The following is a 20,194-nucleotide window of genomic DNA, read 5'->3' as shown; positions in this document are numbered from 1 at the left end:
CCAATGCCGTTTCCGTGCTGTATCCCGGCCTGAAGCCCGACTGGAGCGGGTCTAGATAGACTGTTTCCTCCAGGTGCCGGGGGAATTGCTGCGCAACCACACTCTCAACAACCTTCGCCACAAAGCGAAGGTTGGAGACCGGGCGATAGTTAGCTAATACATCTGGGTCCAGGGAAGGCTTCTTAAGGAGGGGCCTCACGACCGCCTCCTTCAGGGCCGCGGGGAAGACACCCTCCCGCAAAGAAGCGTTTATAATTCCCTGGAGCCAGGCTCGTGTACCCTCCCGGGCAGCCAGTACCAGCCAGGAGGGGCACGGATCCAGTAAACATGTGGTTGCGTTCAGCCTCCCCAGGATTCTGTCCACGTCCTCAGGAGCCACAGAGTCAAACTCCTCCCATATAACAGTCTCAAGACTTGCTCCTGTCTCCTCCCCCGGGGCCACCCAGTCAGAGTCAAGACCTTCTCGGATCCGAGCGACTTTGTCATACAGATATTGAGCAAAATCCTCGGCCCTCCCCTCCAGGGGATCCTCCCCCCCTCAACTGAAGGAGAGAGCGGGTCACCCTGAAGAGGGTGGCCGGGCGATTATCTGATGACGCAATGAGGGTGGAGTAGTAATTAGACCTCGCCACCCTCATCGCCACTAGGTAGGATCTAACCTGTATCCTTGCCTGTGCTCGATTGGATTCGCTTCGGCTCGCCCTCCAACTGCTCTCTAGGCGTCTTTTCCGGCGCTTCATCTCTCTCAGCTCCTCGGTAAACCAGGGAGCCAGTTGAGATCTGCGCCGGGTCAGAGGCCGCAAAGGCACGACTCGGTCCAATGCTGCGGCATTGGATATTATATTGAATATGGCAATGCCAACACTCAGCCATTATGAGCATTCTCTCCATCTAGGAATGAAAGAAGTTTCAACACTGTATATTATCTGTAACAGCACCCAAATCACCGAATGTGCAAAGCCACCTGATTTGATTTGCTGCTTTGAAACAAGTCTGGGCTATGATTAGTGTGTCAAGATGGTTCAATTGAAGCTTTCTTGAATCAAAGCACTGTTTTACCCTACCCTAATAATTTGCCATAAATATTTTACTGTTTGAAAGTTATTTTGTGTGTCAGTTTTAAACCAAATACACTGCTGATGGAGTATCTTTTATGTGTTTGCAAGTGCAGCTGATTTATTTTAATCATTTTTATGCTAAAGTGCAATACTGCTTTTTTAATTTAGAAACTTGTCTCTTTGCAGAACATTAAAATTCAATGAATTTTGCATGCAATAGATACATTTATGCTGCAATTTATTATTATTATTATGCAGAGGAAATAAACTGCATCAGTTTATACCATCTGCATATTATTACTCAAATGATATAAATTGATGAAAACTTACATGATGATACTACCAATAAATGATGTCAATCCTCAAAATGCATGATTCCGATTCAGTTGACATACATAAGTAGCAGACAACCCCTCTTCATTTAGTTCCACTAAAATGATACTTTATTCTATAAACCTCAGCAGTAAAGACTTCAAAGAGAGTCACCATCTCATGTTATGAACTGATAACTTCTAATATTAATGTTGCTTAAATTCTTGGAATCTAATCCATTCTCAAATAAATTACTAAAACTCTTTTTTCCTTCCTTCCTTCCTTCCTTCCTTCCTTCCTTCCTTCCTTCCTTCCTTCCTTCCTTCCTTCCTTCCTTCCTTCCTTCCTTCCATAGTTCCAAAATCCAAATGCTTTTTCACCACCTTTCCGCTTTGGAACAGTTCCCAATGGCAGCACGGAGAGAAATATTCGCAACAATTATGAACTGATGCATGCCTATATGGTAAAGTTTAACCAAAAATCGGTGCAAGATGCTTTATCATCACTGAAGACAGGGTGAGACTGCTGCCTTCCAAATTTAGCATAAATAATAATGTTGACTATATAAATCTATCTCTTCAGATATCTCACTTCTTCAAAATATTCCTTCTACCAAAATATTGCATGTATTCCATTGCACACCATTGCCTAGAGGAGATATGAGGAAATTTTGAAGCATAAATATTTATATCCATTTCAGTGAAATGCAGTAAGGAGATCAGTAGTATGAAACAATGAACGCACATTGGAATGAAGACAAAGTAAGGAAGTAGCAAGGAATTGGGCATGCATATTTAGCCTTATGTACATATATGCACATGGGAAAAATCCCAACAGGAAGAGGCAGCTACAGAGAGAAATAGACTTTCCAACAGTCTGTTAAAGAATTCAGTGGCAGACTACCAGAAGCACCATTCCCTACTCTGCTAGCACTCCACACCAGTCCACCAAGCAGTTATTTGACAAACTGCCAGGAAGAGGGGGCTGGGATGAAATAAAGACCAAAAGCAGAGCTAGGTTTTATGGCCCAGTTAAGAGTTCTATGCTGTTTATAGTCATGAGTTGCCTACTGGGATAAACACAAAAACCTTATGGAAATATGGGAATAATAAGAACAAAATGTGAACTGAGCCAGTCAAATGGTTCAACAACTTGTCAAAATATAGCTAGTATTAAATAATGCCATATATCCAACATTCCCCTTTAATCTGTGCTCCATAAACATTCATGAACTTTGTGGGCACATTAAAAGCAAACAAAAGGGTAACAGCATGAGACCCGCTCTCCCAAGAAGATTGACCACTGTATGAGGCAAAGAGAAATTAGTGCCCCACGAGTGCATGTGGGGGTTGTTTTAAAGTAAGAGATGGAAAAACTAAGAAAAATGGGAAAAGATGCAGTAGGTCTTTCCCTGCTCTCTACGTATTTTTCAAGAAATTTACTCTCTAGGAAAGTACCAGAATAAAATGCATGTTTTCAGGGATTAAAGGCTCTCAAAAATATAAACAGAATGATTTGCTCCATCTTTATTATGAACATAGATTTGGTGACAGAAGCTGTCTGTCTATAAATATTCAAGATCACTTCCATCTTCATGATGACATTACTTGGGCAATATAAAGCTTACATTCCTGCCCTTATATTGAGATATAACATGATCTCCAACCACTTGTCATATTTAAAGATGCTCATGGGACTCTTCACAGGAGCAGGGGTCCTGGCCAAATCTAATTTGAGTAATTACATTTTGCTTAACACTATCTCTCCAGCTGTTTGATTGGGAAATGGTATGCTTTACTACTTTAATCACTGTGTACTTTTCCTAGGCATGTTGCCGAATTATTGCTACATGTTTTTCATAGTTAAGGAAGAGTATGTTATAGTGAATGAAGATGCTTTCAGGTTTGAGTTATGGAGAGAAGTGAAAGATGTTTTCTTTCTTGGGTTCTGAAGATATCTTTAAAGACTGGAAGATGCTGGAAATGTGCATTGATCCCATGAGTACTCAAATTTCAGTTGTGCATAAATATTTGCATTACCTGGATTCATTCTTTCTCACAATTGATTTCTAAACAGTGGTTTAATTTTGTACACTTTTCTGTTATTCTTTCCTTTTTTGGGTTTTTGACATTCTATAGGAAACTGGATGCTTTTATTTATGATGCTGCTGTGCTAAACTATATGGCTGGCAGAGATGAAGGCTGCAAGCTAGTGACAATTGGCAGTGGAAAGGTCTTTGCTTCTACTGGCTACGGCATTGCCATCCAGAAGAATTCTGGCTGGAAGCGGCAAGTGGATCTTGCAATTTTACAGCTTTTTGGCGATGGTAAGTAATTTGGATAATGAAGAAAAAAGGTATTTTTACTAAGAGGGAGTAATATTATTTCATTAAATCCTCCAGTGTTTTAACCTAATAGAGAATACTCTTTCAAAGACTCTGGCCCGATGCATCATACTGAATGTTTAGTTTTATAGCCATTTATTTATTTGAGAGATTTACAGTTCAACATTTCAGTGGCAATTACCAAAGTGGCTTGTAGTCATAAACATCATTAGGAGGAGTTTTAGTAATCTCAAAGACACAAAAGCTATACTTTCTAAGTTTGTATGCCAATGTCACCCAAAGAAATTAGGAGGTAGGATGAAATAAAATAAATAAATATATTTTGTAACTATGAATACAGAATTAAGATATTAAAAGGCAAACATGCTATTTATGTCAAAGACAGTCAAATCATTTTGACATATTTGACAGGAACTCCAACAAGTATTCCCAGCCTTGGCAGTACATAAATATCCATCATGTAATTCCTTTTTGGGTGAACAATGATATGCAAAGCACAGAAAAGATGTAAGAAGCAGTAAGCATAGAACAGCATCAGCAAGCTTGAAGTAATGCTGGATTTTGATTGTACTGATGGAACACCAACAAAATGTGTCTATGGAGATTCTCACTCATGTGCATTTTAATAATAATAATAGAGTTGGAAGGGACCTTGGAGGTCTTCTAGTCCAACCCCCTGCTCAGGCAGGAAACCCTATACCATTTCAGACAAATGGTTGTCCAGTCTCTTCTTAAAAACTTCCAGTGTTGGAGCATTCACAAGTTCTGGAGGCACGTTGTTCCACTGATTAATTGTTTTAACTGTCAGGAAATTTCTTTTTAGTTCTAGGTTGCTTCTCTCTTTGATTAGTTTCCATCCGTTGTTTCAGGTGCTTTGGAGAATAGCTCGACTCCCTCTTCTTTGTGGCAACCCCTGAGATATTGGAACACTGCTATGATGTCACCCCTCATCCTTCTCTTCATTAAACTAGACATACCCAATTCCAGCAACTGTTCCTTATATGTTTTAGTCTACAGTCCCCTAATAATCTTTGTTGCTTTTCTCTGTACACTTTCTAGAATCTCAACATCTTTTTTACATTGTGGTGACCAAAACTGGATGCAGTATTCCAAGTGTTGCCTTACCAGGATGTTAAATAAAGTGGTATTAACACTTCACGTGATCTTGATTCTATCCCTCTGTTAATGCAGCTTAACATTGTGTTAGCTTTTTTGGCAACTGCAGCACACTGCTGGCTCATATTTAAGTGATTGTCCACTAGGACTCCGAGATCCCTCTCACAGTTACTACTATTGAACAAGGTACCACCTATACTGTACCTGTGCATTTGGTTTTTCTTGCCTAAATGTAGAACCTCACTTTTGTCACCACTGAATTTCATTTTGTTAGATAGTGCCCAATGTTCAAGTCTATCAAGATCCTTCTGTACCTTAAGCCTGTCTTCTGGAGTGTTGGCTATTCCTGCCACCTTGGTATCATCTGCAAATTTGATGAGTTCTCCATCTATCTCCTCATCTAAATCATTGATGAAGATGTTGAAGAGCACTGGGCCCAGAACAGAGCCCTGTGGCACCCCATTACATGCTTCCTTCCATGTAGATGCAGTTCGGTTGGTCAGCCAGCTATGAATCCATCTGGTGGTGATGCTGTCTAATTCACATTTTGCTATCTTATCAAGTAGTTGGTTGTGGTCTACTTTATCAAATGCCTTACTGAAATCCAAGTAAATTATATCTACAGCATTCCCCTGGTCCACTAATTTTGTCACTTGGTCAAAGAATGCAATAAGATTTGTCTGGCATGATCTGTTTTTGACAAACCCATGTTGGCTTTTAGTAATGACTTTGTTTGCCTCTAGGTGTTCGCTGATTCATTGCTTGATTATCTTTTCCGGAATCTTCCCAGGTATCGAGGTCAGGCTGATAGGCCTGTAGTTTCCTGGATCTATTTTTTCCCTTTTTTGAAGATGGGAACTACATCAGCTCTCTTCCAGTCCTCTGGTAGTTCCCCAGTGCTCCAGGAGCTTTGAAAAATATAGTTCAGTGGTTCTGAGATTACATCTGCCAGTTCTTTCAGAACCTTGGGGTGTAATCCATCTGGTCCTAGTGATTTGAACTTGTCTAGGATGGACAGGTGCTCACTTACCATTTTCTTGCCTATCTTAACTTGTGTTTCTAATCTGTTTTCTATGGTACTATTTTTGATAGGTTGGACTGTTTTTTTTCTTTTGTGTAAAGACGGATGCAAAAAACAAGTTAAGTAGTTCTGCTTTCTCCCTGTTGCTTGTCATCTTTTTGTCACTTTCTTCCACCTATGGACCAATCATTTCCTTAAATTTTTTCTTGTTTTTTACATGTTGAAAGAAGCTTTTTTTGTTGTTATTTTTGACTTTTGTTGCAAGCCTTAGTTCATTTTGAGCCTTAGCTTTCCTCAGCTTTGCAGGCTCGGGCTATTTGCTGATATTCTATCTTAGTTATGTGTCCCTCTATCCACTTTTTATACTTGTCCTTTTTGTCTTTCAATTTATCAGAGAGTTCTTTATGCAGCCATGCTGGTTTCTTTTGAGAGCTGTTATTTTTCTTCTTTGTTGGTATTGTGCTAGACTGAGCTTTTATAATCTCATTTTTAAAAATTTCCCAAGCTTTTTGGGTTGTTTTCCCCTTGAGGATTCTCATCCATGGAATCCTTCCCAAATCCTGTCTAAGTTTATTGAAATTAGCTCTCTTAAAGTCCAAGACTCTAGTTTGACTATATTCTATTGCTTGTGCCTGCACAATGTTAAATTGCAATAATGCATGATCACTCCCCCCCCCAGATTCCTGGGGCTTCAACACCTATCATTTCATCTCTGTTAGTGAGAATTAAGTAAGTCCAATATGGCTGATCCCCTAGTTCCCTTCTCTACTTTTTGGGAGACAAAGTTGTCTGCTAGGTTTGTTAGGAATCTGTTTGATCTTCCACTTGGTGCAGAGTTTGTCTCCCAGTTGATGTCAGGGTAATTAAAGTCCCCCATTACTATTGTGATGTGCTTCCTACATACCTTAGTTAACTGACTTTTTCATGAGGCAACTGGAGTTTGTTGTTGTTGATTGAAGACATTTTGCTTCTCATCCAAGAAGCTTCTTCAGCTCTGACTGGATGGTGGGGAATGGGAGGATTTATATTCCTTGCAGACAGCAAGAAATATAAATCCTTCCATTCTCCCCCAGTCAGAGCTTATAATCAGAAGGACTACAATACGTTGCATGTGGTGTAGATATAAATAAAATTAGTCAGCTATTAAAGTTCACAATTTCTGCCACATCTTCTATCTTCCCAATTGCCAATTAGTCCCAATACATTTTAAAACAAATCCTCAGTTCCTCCAGTTTTTCCTCTCAATCGGCAGTTTGAAAATGTTTTCAGTCTGGCATTATCCAGGTACTTGGGGTTTGGAACTTGATGAATAAGAATCTTCAGTCAAACTTTGCTTAACCAGAATTGGCCAATAACTAAATACAGGCTGCTTATCAAAGAGCCCTTTCCCTGCTTCAAACCTGCCAAGTATATATACGAGTATATTACCACAGGGCTTTGTGTACTGTATGAGTTAAATTAGTTTGCAGCTGTCCCCATCCCCTATCCCATCCTTCAGCCTTTGTATCTGGCAACATATATTTGTGTGCATGTGTCTTTGTTTGTAAAATATTTTCCTGAAAGGCTTCTATAGAGGCAGTTGCAAGGGAGAGTTGATTTCTTAATGTATAAGGAAGTGCAATGAGAAATTTAAGTGTAAATCTCTTGATAGTACCACATCAAATTTATAGGTACACTGTGCTTTCCCAGCAAATCCTGAGTGTTATAAAGTAGCATGCTAGCAAAACTGCATTTGAAGGTTTTTTTTCCTGAGCTGGGTCAGATGAAATTGAGCTGGGAAACATAGGCCATAGCATGCAGTAACTCCAACAGAAACACCAGTGCTTTTAAATACTTGATGCATTTCACTGGAATGAGAGATTCACCTGTCTCTGAAGCAGGTGAGGAAAAGAAATTTTGTCTTTGACATAGGATAAGGAATACATTTCTAAGTGTTTAGTATGCATCGTCGCTGCTTTGAATCAATGTCATCCAAATAACAAAGGTGTGTTAGAAGGAGTGGGGAAAACATGGGGTGGGGAATAGAACTGATTGTTAAATCTCTAGTTGTCTGGTTTACACCTAGAGTTGTCCATGAGGATTATATGTATCTAAAATAAATATACTTAGATAACCTGGTGGAACCCAATTGTAATTAACTTTTTATTCAATTTGTATAGAAAATGATTACTTTATAAACATTATTTGTTTCACTTTAGATTATATAAATGATCAATTTTAACAGGGCTTATTATTTATAATATAATGCATATAACACACTATTTACAGTTATACCGTTGAATATGGTTGAACATAGGGCCTTGATACATTGTGCAGATATATTTCCAACTTGGAAAGTAGTGGTGTCACATGGGCATATGTGGTATGCCCAAAGTTGCCTGGACCATTGCATTTTATACCAACTGAAGCTTCTGAATACCCAAAGGTCAAATAATTTGGGTATAAGAAACAAGATGAGGGAGGACCAGTTACTTGGAGATGACAATTTGTCCATAGAAAATGCTACTGATATAAGCCAAAAAGCAGAAGTTAATAATTACTCCTGTAGCAACCATAGTCCATTATTCACCATCATCTATAATAAAGATTTATGGAAAGATACCAGCAGATCCAGTCAGAAATATAGTTTGGGCTCTAGCAAAGGAACCAGAAAGCAAAAAAACTCAAAACAAGACAAACTGTAGGCAATAATAAAGCGGGAAGGAAGTATACCTGTAAATAGTGTCCCAAAAATGGCCAAAATGTCATAAAAATAGAAAATATAATTATATGGCTAAAATGTGCAAAAGTACAAAAAAATTAAAAAATAGCATGAATCTAAAGAAGATGATTTCTTCATAGGCTTAATCAATAACAATAAATCAGCTATATAACTATTACTGTTGCAGACGTCAGTCTAGCAGTTGATCATGACTACAAAAAAAAAAGACTTATATCCAATAACCATATCTACAATCATATAAGAATCCAGTAGACACAATGAGTGGTTTGAATTCATTTTGAAATGAAAAAAATATAATGTATTGTGTAAAAACAGTATTATTAAATCCATGAAGCACCATAATGGTCCTAAAAATATCTAGCAATTTACAAGTAGTTAACTGTCTCACTATAATCAATATAATGTAGAATTATTACAGAAAAAATCCTCCATGGATAATGAAGATACATTTTAGGAACTGAACTGAGCTTAAAGTTGCATTTTATGTTATACAATTTTATAGTATTGTAACACTTCCAAGAATTCATCACATTACTCTTACATACACATACAATGCGCAATATATAAGCAGTATTGAAAACAAAACCAAAAGCAGAACTGAAGCAAAAATAATTATTTGCCATAATGAAGAATAAACTTCAAAATAAGTGCGCTTATTAAATGATTATTGTTTTTAAGAAACATGGATTTTGAGAATTTGCCTGGACTCAAAAGAATTAAACTAGTACATTCAAAGAAAATAAACTGAGAGCCAGTTTGGTGTAGTGGTTAAGATTTCAGGATAGAAACTAGGAGACTTCTAGTACTGTCTTAATTACAAAACCATCTGGGTGACTTTGAAGTAGTCACCTTTTCTCAGCCCTAGGAAGGAGACAATGGCAAACCACTTATGAAAAACCTTGTCAAGAATCTCCAAGAGTCAGACTTGATTGAAACAAACAAACAAACAAATAAAAACAAAGAGAGCATTGTGACATTCTGATAGAAGAAATAGGGGTAGAAAGATATTTTCTAAATTGAATAAATAATCTCAGTTTTTATACATACCCAGATACATAAGTGAATGTAAATGTAATATATATACAGTCAATACGTCTTAAATGCATCTCCTTTGGGTTAAATTCTGCTCTTGAAATCCTCTATCATACCTTACAAAATTGATGATAGGTATTTAAGCAACAGTGCTATACACGAATTACATTCTTGTATGGATCACCATAGAAGAACACAAGTACCAGTTAAAACTGGTACTAGGAAAAGTCAGGTCCTTAAATATGAAATGTATTTATTTATTAAATTTCTATGCCACCCATCCCACTAATACAGCGACTTTGGGTGGCCTACAATATCATAAAAGTTAACAAGTGCTAAAACAATTAAAATTAGAATAAAAAATTAGAAGTTAAGAACCAAGATAATGGGCAGCTTAGGGGTGAGCATCTTCTTTACCCTGTCAGCTACCCCTAACATAGTTGGGGCCCCAGGTCAAGTGGCAGAGCCAGGTTTTTAGGCTCTTCTGAAAGTCCAGGAGTGTAGGGGTGGATCTCACCTCTGATGGGAGAAAATTCCAGAAGATGGAGACCACAGTAGAAAATGCTCTTGTCCTGGACCTGACCAGCCAAAGTCACCATTCTGGAGGCTCTTATCAACCAGGAGGGCAAGGATCTAATAAACAAGTAGTTGCACTAACAGCCCCGAGGACCCTGTATACTTCCTCAAGTCCAGCAGGGTCAAACTGCTACCAGATAACTGGCTAAGCATGCGTCTTGGACACCTTCAATGGACCTGCTCCACAGCTGGAATCTAACTGAGAATAAATTCAAGCAATTTTATCCATCAAATTCCTCTGCATGGCCCTATAAATGTTTGTTCAAGCCCTCCTTCCTGAGGAGGGACCAGGTGACATTAAACAGGACCAACATGCAGCACTCGGCAGATGCAATAAATGCAAAGAAATAGTGATGTTTCACCACTTTTACTGCAATGAGGTAGGCCTTAATTAGCAACTCTAATCTGTGGTCAGTAAGATTCATTCTTTGTCTCCCTTCAGCAGCACTCTACCTATTTCTTGGCTCTTTTCAACACCCTCAACTGCTCCATGAATCATGAGGAGTGTTGGAGGGTGATGGGTCAAGAAGGTGATGGGCATTATCCTATCCAGGGTTCCAGCTACCTTCTGATTCCAGGCTGCAGCCAGAGCCTCCACAAGACCATCAGTCACTCGGGGCAGACCATTTGAATAGGCTGGAGGGGGGGCAGCGTTGGAAAAATCTCAAGGACATTGAAAATTGAACAAAAGCAAATCTTGAAGAAATACAGTATTTGAGAGATGTACTAACAAACAACTAAACCAGATCTTTTTCCCAAAAAAAAGGGAAAAGCAGTTGCAGATGTATCAAAACTGACATGCCAAAACGAAGTTCAGAGGATCATGAGAATGGTAAATTATGTCTCAAGATATATTCCCAATGTAGTTATCCACACCATAAATTTGAGGTCATTACTTTGCAAAGATGCCATCTGGCACTGGACTGATAAGGAATTAAAGTATATAAAGAATACCTGCACCTATTATACAGTTTTATAATCCTTTTTTAAAAAGCAAAACAGGTGCAATTATATAAGCTACTATTAAAGAAGCTGAAGAGACTAACAGAACAGAACAGAACAGAATAGAATATATAGCTGGAAGGGACCTTGGAGGTCTTCTAATCCAGCCCCCTGCTCAAGCAGGAGAACCTATACCATCTCAGACAGATGAATGTCCATTCTCCTCTTTAAAATCTCCAGTGATGGAGCACCCACGATCTCTGGGGGTAAGCTGTTCCACTGGTTAATTGTCCTCACTGTCAGGAAGTTTCTTCTTAATTCCTGGTTGCTTCTCTCTTTGATTAGTTTCCAACCATTGTTTCTCGTCCTTCCCTCTGGTGCTCTGGTCAATAACCTGGCCCCCTCTGCCTTGTGGCAGCCCCTCAAATACTGGAACACTGCTATCATGACTCCCCTATTTTTTCTTTTCTTTAGACTAGCCAAACCCAAGTCCCGTATCCGTTCTTCATATGTTGTGGTCTCCAGGCGTTTGATCATCTTAGTAGCTCTTCTCTGATTTTTTTTCCAAACTCTCAACATCTTTTTTGTGATATGGTGACCAAAATTGGCTGCAGTATTCCAGGTGTGGTCTTACTAGGGTTTTATAAAGCGGTACTAATACCTCGCGTGATCTTGATTCTATGCCTGATATGCAATACTGAACAGTATTGAATGTTGCATGACCAAGTTCTTTTATTTAGAAGGAGGGGGAATATGAGGAAGGTTGTTATTTATTATCTTAAACCTACCCATATAATAGATAATAATAATAATAATAATAATAATAATAATAATAATAATAATAATAATAATAATAATAATAATAATGTTCCTTGAGATGGGTTTTTTTGTCCTGAGTAAGAGCTGAGTCCAAGCTGATTTAAAAATATATATAGTTCACGCCTTCTGCCATTGTCCCTTTACAAATGAGCACAAGTGCCAGTCTTATCCAGCAGGTTGCAGATTCACCTATGACCTCACAGACATGAATCTTTGATCACCTTTAGCCATGTGTTCACAAATAATAGCAATAGCACTTAGACTTATATACCGTTTCACAGTGCTTTACAGCCCTCTCTAAGCAATTTACAGAGTCAGCATATTGCCCCCAACAATCTGAGTCCTCATTTTACCGACCTTGGAAGGATGGAAGGCTGAGTCAACCTTGAGCCGGTGAGACTCGAATTTCCAAACTGTAGGCAGCCGGCAGTCAGCAGAAGTAGCCTGCAGTATTTGGCAAGTCACCCTAAGCCTCCTCAGTTCATGGGAAACTGGGAATAATCTCAGAAAAGAAACTTTGTGAGTCACAGGGATGAAGACTGCAAAGCATATTTGTCATTGAAAATGCTTTAAAATACCAAATAAAATCAGTTAAAAATAGAAGTCTCTATTATTCTGATTATCACCCACACTCTCTCAAACACACATGCACACACACACACACACACACACACACACACACACAAATGGATTTCATGTTTCATTTTTTTCCAACTCTTTTGTAGGGGAGATGGAGGAACTAGAAGCTCTCTGGCTCACTGGGATTTGTCACAATGAGAAGAATGAGGTGATGAGTAGTCAGCTGGATATTGACAACATGGCAGGAGTCTTCTATATGTTGGGAGCAGCCATGGCCCTCAGCCTCATCACCTTCATCTGTGAACATCTCTTTTATTGGCAATTTCGCCATTGCTTCATGGGGGTCTGTTCTGGCAAGCCTGGTGTTGTCTTCTCCATTAGCAGGGTGAGTGTATTTAATCTAATACAAGGATTACAATACAGTGGTGTACTTAGCCCAATATAAAACCGAGGGTTACATTTGACTATTGAACATGCATTTGAAATTGGATAGAGCTAGATCAAAGAATTTGATCTAGAAAGGAAGTATTTTTTAAGAAAACCAATTGCCTCTACAATTACTCCTTGTGAATTTAAGAGCATCCTTCTTTTGTCACATTCAAAATCATGGTTTGATAACTTATGAATGGCCAATGGGGAGGCTGCATGTGGTCCTTGGCCAGAGGTTGCACATCCCTTGCCTAAAAAAGAGAGATATCTTGAATCCATTATGCTTCTGAGTATAGCTGAAGGGATTCTTCTCCTCTTTAGCAGAACCTTTCATTCCTGCAAAGGTAATAATCAGGAAAATTAAATACAAATCACCTTACTTTTTAAAAAAATTAATAGCATTTTTTCTCTCAAGGATAATGAAAATGTAATGTAATGGAAAAGTGGTTGACTACTATGAGATACAAAATGCTGGACTAGATATACCATTGCCTTAATCCTACATAGCTCTTCTAATGTTCATTAAAATTAAATATTCTTGCAAATGCTTTCATATTAAAATTAGTTGAAACTTCATCAATAATTTTGAAATAATATTTTAACCCTAAACTATTAAGTTGTAAATTCATTCAGCTTTAAAGTATATCTTGGTAGCCAAGGCTTTGATTATAAAATTGTTAAGCTAATTCAAAATACTTTAAAAATCATATTATGTAACCAGAAAAGTCAAATTTAGATACTGAACAAAAGAAGGCAATGAATTTTGCTTGAGAAAGATATGTTATACACAGTGTGTATGTTCTGTTTTCTTTATCACAATTGCTGGGGAAGGACTAGAGCAAGTATGACTTTGTAGGTCACAAGCTGTGATCTAAATGAATAACAAAGACTGGGCTGTGCAGTGGGAGAGGAGACTGTGCCAAGTGAACTAATACATTGTACTTGGCTTGACAGTTTCTAATTCCTGAGTGAACAAATCTCAGGACAGTGCCCAAGAACATCTACAAAGTGTAAGGTTGGCCTCATTTAGGATATTATAAGTAAGAAGGAGCACCTTGAATCAGAATTAGAAGCTAATGCTAGTCAAAACCATAGATCAATTACTAGTCCCATCATCTAATAAATTTATGAGACAATGGAATTAAAAGTATCTTGAGCTTCAGAGTAATCTTTTAGTGCATTTTAGTAGTAATATTTTGGGAGAGTTTATTTATTTATTTATTTATTGTTCGAATTTATATCCCGCCCTTCTCCTTGCGGACTCAGATAATAGGAGGCAGTGACCTAGTAGGCTTCATAATTCAGAAAAAAATGAAATATATCACAGGTAAATTAAGAACAACATTCCTGGCAAGAATAACAACATAGATATTGGAAATAAGCATATGGTTTAAGATAAGTTTTGAGCAGAATGTTTTAAACAAACAGATTAGTTAATGTGACAAAAAAAATGGTCAGACTCACTGAAATGTAACTTTCACCCAATGTCAGTCTTTCCTGCTTGGGGAAGATAGTTGGAAGGGTGACAGATTCAGCTCTACAAAATCATGGAAGAAACAGATTATCTAGATCTTGTTGAATCAAAATTCATGGCTGATGATGAGACCAAATAGCAATGTTCATTCTAGTCGACAGTCTTGGTTGAGAAATGAATTGGGGTACTAATATCTTCTAGTTCTCGTGGATCTCTCAACAGAATTAAATACTCTCAACCATGGTATTTTTCAGGGTATCTGCAAGGATTTGAAGTTGAAGGCACCTTTTACAAAGATTTTACTCCTACTCAAGTGGGCAGTTCTGGTTCATAGTCACAGGTGAAGAGTGGTCAAGTTGGTTGCTTGGGTGCTCTCGTATGGTATGAGAGCATTTGAGCTCAGTTTCCTCTCCCACATTATTTAACATCTATGTGAAATTTTTGAGAGAAGTAATCTAATAGTGGTATCCAATCCAAAATAAATTTATTAAGGTCTTAAACTGATGCCTGAAAGCTGTAACAAACTGGATAAGATGAAACAAACTCAAATTAATTCCTGCCAAATAGAATTACTGCTGGTCAATTGACATTATGGCTATCCAATAATATCAGCCCTTGATAGGGTTGCACTACCCTGGAGATAATCTGTGATTTGGTTCCTGCTATAGCAGCAGCTAGAAGTTGTGTCCAGGGGAATCTTTGGCTGGTATGCCAAGTATGTATGTATGTATCTATGTATGTGTTTATCAAATTAATATAGCAGTCTATCTCACAAAACATACTCTGGACAGCATACAATCATCATCACAATAACAAAAATAAAACACACAAGCCTGAATAAAAAATAAAGCGCTATATTGATGGAAAAAAATAGTCACTTGACAACAGACAAGTGACTGTTGCAAGCTCACCATGGGATCCCCAAGGCTTATGGAAGAACCACATTTTAATGGTGTTCCAGAGGGCTAACAGGGATGGGGCTAAACTCACCTCAGGGGGAATGATGTTCAGCAGGCGGGGGCCACAACAGAAAAGACACCCTGAATTGTACCCTGAAGCAAACTGGTAGCCAATGCAGCTCACGGACATAGGTGTAATGTGTACCACCCTAGGGACATACATAATATCTGCATAGCTGCACTCTGCACCAACTGAAGTTTTCAGATGCTCTTCAAAGATAGACCAATGTAGAGAGCTTTATAATCCATCCTGGATGTGACTAAAGCATGAGTAACTGAGTTGTAAAGTTTTATAGTCCAGGAAGGGGCACAAATGGCACACATTGTGAAGCTGTTCAAAGGCTATCTTATGCATGCTGCTACCTTCCAAAAACAGTAAAGTTCCAGCTCCAGAAGGCTTCAAAACTCCATGCCATTTAATCTTCAGGGTTCAGCTGAAGCCTGTTGTTATCCATCCAGATCCCCACAGTCTCCAAATACCAGGACATCAACATCATTGCTTCGCTAGAGAGAAGTAGAGATATATAACTATAAATCATCAGCATACTGATGTATGGCCTTTCCTTGCTTAAGAAGGCTTGATGACAATGTCTAAAACTTTGATCATTTCACAACTTGTCTACTGCAATGCCCTGAAATTGAGGCTACCTTTGAAACTAACTTGTAAGCTATTGTACATCTGGGGCAAATACCGCATTTGATTAGTCTTATCCTAAGATCAATTGATGTTTGGATTCAATAAGTTATTAAGTCTTATACAGTATGCTGTGGTACAGGGATACACCAGAGACACCTTTTCAAGTTTGATTGTGCCCATCCAGTCCAAATATTGGGAGAGGGCTGCTAAGTCACCCATTTCATGTGAATAACACAGGTGTAGGATCGTCTCTTGGGTGATCCCCTCTTCATACAATATACTGTCCCTATCTCTCAGTTTGGCACAGCACTTCCTACATTTTCAAAGGTCTTTAAAAACCATTTTACTTCAATGAGATTTTAGTTTATAGAATGACCCTGGTTGGCTTTCTGATTTTTATATTGATTAAGTATTGGTGTTTTTCTTGTCATTTGTTCTTTTACTCCTGTGTTTATTGTTGTACATTAACCAGAATAATTTTGATTGATGCTCTTCAGCAAACATTGTAAATAAAGAAATAGATCCCCAAATACAAAGGAACTAAAAGCACAATTAGGGGTAAAAAGTGAAAGAATGGTTGCAGTAGTGGTAAAAGAATTAATGATCTGAATCAATGTATGCAAATGCAAGTTGTCCTTTTTTCTGAAAGCAGAATGAGAACAACTCCAAAGGAAGTATGTTGCCCAGTTGAAAGTGATACAGCAAGAAACCTTGAAAGATAAAAACTTATTTACCCAAAAACATTTTCTCAACTTCCATCTCTGTAGGTCTCTGCTAAGCTTCTCTGTTAACCTTTTTTTTCCTTTTTCCCTTTACAGGGTATTTACAGCTGCATCCATGGAGTGGCTATTGAAGACCATCATTCTTCTATGAATTCTCCCACTGCCACCATGAATAATACCCATTCTAATATTTTGCGTCTGCTCCGAACAGCAAAGAACATGGCTAACCTTTCAGGTGTCAATGGATCACCACAAAGTGCCCTGGATTTCATCCGCCGTGAATCATCAGTTTATGATATCTCTGAACACCGCCGCAGCTTTACCCACTCTGATTGCAAGTCTTATAATAACCCCCCTTGTGAGGAGAATCTTTTCAGTGATTATATTAGTGAGGTAGAAAGGACTTTCGGCAATCTACAACTGAAAGAAAGTAATGTTTATCAAGACCATTATCATCATCATCATCGCCCCCATAGCATTGGTAGTGCCAGTTCTATTGATGGACTATATGACTGTGATAATCCACCTTTCTCTACCCAGTCTCGATCCCTCAGTAAAAAGCCACTAGACATTGGTTTACCACCAGCCAAGCATGGCCAGTTAGGTGACCTTTATGGCAAGCTGTCATTCAAGAGTGATCGATATAGTGGAGGAGGGGCACATGATGATTTAATCCGTTCAGATGTTTCAGACATATCCACTCATACAGTAACATATGGTAACATTGAAGGTAATGCTGCAAAGCGGAGAAAACAGCAATATAAAGATAGTTTAAAGAAACGCCCAGCCTCAGCTAAATCACGAAGAGAGTTTGATGAGATTGAACTGGCCTATCGACGGCGTCCCCGTTCCCCTGATCACAAGCGCTACTTTAGAGACAAGGAAGGGCTAAGGGATTTCTATTTGGACCAATTCCGGGCTAAGGAAAACTCACCACATTGGGAACATGTAGATCTGACAGATATCTATAAAGAACGGGGAGATGACTTTAAGCGTGACACTCTAGGGGGAACAGGGACATGTACAAATAGGACCCATCACAAACATGGGTCAGGGGAATTTGGAGTAAACAATGAGCACAAGCACAGTGTTGTGAGTGGGGTACCAGTGCCATGGGAAAAAAACCTTACCAATCTTGATTGGGAGGAACGGCCAGGGTCTAATTATTGCCGCAGTTGCCCATCTAAGCTGCATAACTACACCCCAGCTGTGGTGGGACAGAACTCCACCCGTCAGCCATGCATCCGGTGTGAAGCTTGCAAGAAGGCAGGCAACCTCTATGATATCAGTGAGGACAACTCCCTTCAAGAGCTGGATCAGCCATCTGCTCCTGTGCCAGTGGCAACCAGCACCTCCACCACCAAGTACCCTCAGAGCCCTTCCAACTCTGCCTCCAAGGTGCAGAAAAAGAATCGCAACAAGCTCCGCCGGCAGCACTCCTATGACACATTTGTGGATCTGCAGAAGGAAGAAGCAGCCTTGGCCCCACGCAGTGTGAGCTTAAAGGACAAAGGCCGCTTTTTGGAGGGAAGCCCTTATGCTCATATGTTTGAAATGCCAGCAAGCGAGTCCACTTTTGCCAACAACAAGTCCTCACTGCCTGCTACCAGCCACCACCACCACAACAATCCTGGCATTAGTGGTGGTTATATGCTAAGCAAGTCTCTCTACCCCGATCGGGTCACTCAAAACCCTTTCATCCCCACTTTTGGGGATGACCAGTGCTTGCTCCATGGCAGCAAATCCTATTTCTTCAGGCAGCCTGTGGTGGCAGGAGGGCCCAAGGCCAGGCCAGACTTCCGAGCCATTGTCACCACCAACAAGCCAGTGGTCTCAGCTCTTCATGGAGCTGTGCCAGCCCGTTTCCAGAAGGACATCTGTATAGGGAACCAGTCCAACCCCTGTGTGCCTAACAACAAAAACCCCAGGGCTTTCAATGGCTCTAGCAATGGGCATGTTTATGAGAAACTTTCTAGTATTGAATCTGATGTCTGAGTGATGGGGAAAAAAGCATGGGAGGGGATGGTGCAGGAAATGCAAAGCATGGGAGGGGCAAGTGGTGGGTTTAGTCCTAGCTCCCATTTGCTACTCTTCTGCTACTGTTTCTTTCCTTTTTTTAAAAAAAATGTGGAATATTGGAGTTCTGCTTAGGCAGATCTGATGAGAAGTGCCACTTCTTTCTTTCCCCACACCTGAACTCCTAATTATCTCTTTTCATTTCCCTACTCACATTTCCATTCCTGACCATCACATGTCAGAGCTTACTAGCTTAGCTTGTGTTTTCACAGTTGGAAAGACAGGGCATGGATCAGGTGAGGTCAGCACATGGGTAGGGGCAATACCCCAATACAGAATTGGGGTTTTCTTAGCAACAAACAGGGATGGTTAGTATTGATATGAAAATACCACGTAAGGTAAAGAGCAGAGGAAAGAATGGTGTTTCAAAGATTAGTTCTTTTTATATCTGTACTTTTAAAAAAATGTGAGATACAACTAATGTGGAATTTATTTAATGAAATACATTCAGTTCTTTTATAAAGACTTTAGGGGAAGGGTAAAAATTGAAATTGCATAGATACTTACATCCTGGAATACAATATATCTTATGGAAAAAGGAGGTGTGGAGATCTGCTTGGAAGTTCAGTTACGGCAGTCCATCAAGGCGATTTCTGAAGGATAGGCTGAAATTACAGAAGCTAAGACAAGTGAGAACAGGAAACTATTACCAAGAGTCTTGAGAAAATTAAAAGGTGGGCTCGTGGGGCGGGGAATCTGTCTGATTTTTCTCTACTCATGAAAACTCATTGTTAATTTTGAAACCATAAACCTTTGGATGTGGATTGATTTGTGCACAGCTCCCTTAAATAATAATTTACATCAAATACAGACAACAAAAATAAAACTAATGTAACATCACTGAAGTATTTTTCTTACACACCCCAGCAGAACAAGCCTCTGCAGTGTGGATGAATAAAAAGTCTTAATGATTAGAAAAGAAGGCTGGCAGCTCCATGAACTCCACTATTCTTTTGATGAATTAAATGTGGAAGGGAGATTTCTCAACTGCCATGTCCTTGTTTCTCTTGCGAAAGGAGATTTTGAGAGACTATAGCAAAAGGCTTCCTCTGCTGTTGGAGTTGAATAGAAAGTGCAGGAGGTGGTGCTGCTGGTGGGTAGAATAGGACCAGCACAACTCATACCATGTGTATATGTATATTTATTGAATATATACTTATATTTGATAACTATAGTGTTGTGGAACTATGGCTTGTCTTCCACAGGGCATGAGGAGATGAAATACCAGTTCCCACAGTTGCTGTGGTGGGGATCAGAAAGCAGAGGTAGGAAGAAGCAAGAAAGTTAGAGGAGGCCAGGAGATGCTAAACAGGAAAACTAGTATTATTTAGCAGCATTAGAGTTGTTCTGGACCTCTTCTCAGTGTAATGCAGTAT

The 20,194-nt window shown here is 39.2% G+C and overlaps 1 protein-coding gene across 1 annotated transcript in view; it reads left to right on the top strand.

Moving 5' to 3' along the window:
* The window catches only part of GRIN2B (glutamate ionotropic receptor NMDA type subunit 2B), a 218,117-nt gene extending 199,380 nt beyond the window's left edge, over positions 1 to 18,737 (top strand). The window contains exons 9-12 of the mRNA XM_015817669.1: positions 1,726 to 1,886; positions 3,509 to 3,696; positions 12,668 to 12,906; positions 16,839 to 18,737. Coding sequence (XP_015673155.1) covers positions 1,726 to 1,886; positions 3,509 to 3,696; positions 12,668 to 12,906; positions 16,839 to 18,737 — 2,487 coding nt within the window. The remainder of the gene's footprint in view (positions 1 to 1,725; positions 1,887 to 3,508; positions 3,697 to 12,667; positions 12,907 to 16,838) is intronic.
* Positions 18,738 to 20,194: the final 1,457 nt, after the last annotated feature.

The sequence above is a fragment of the Protobothrops mucrosquamatus genome, unplaced genomic scaffold (assembly GCF_001527695.2).
Source record: "Protobothrops mucrosquamatus isolate PMUCROS unplaced genomic scaffold, P.Mucros_1.0 scaffold620, whole genome shotgun sequence".
Lineage (NCBI taxonomy): Eukaryota > Metazoa > Chordata > Lepidosauria > Squamata > Viperidae > Protobothrops > Protobothrops mucrosquamatus.
The sequence above is the reverse complement of the archived record's forward strand: the minus strand, read 5'-3'. Positions and strand labels throughout refer to the sequence as shown.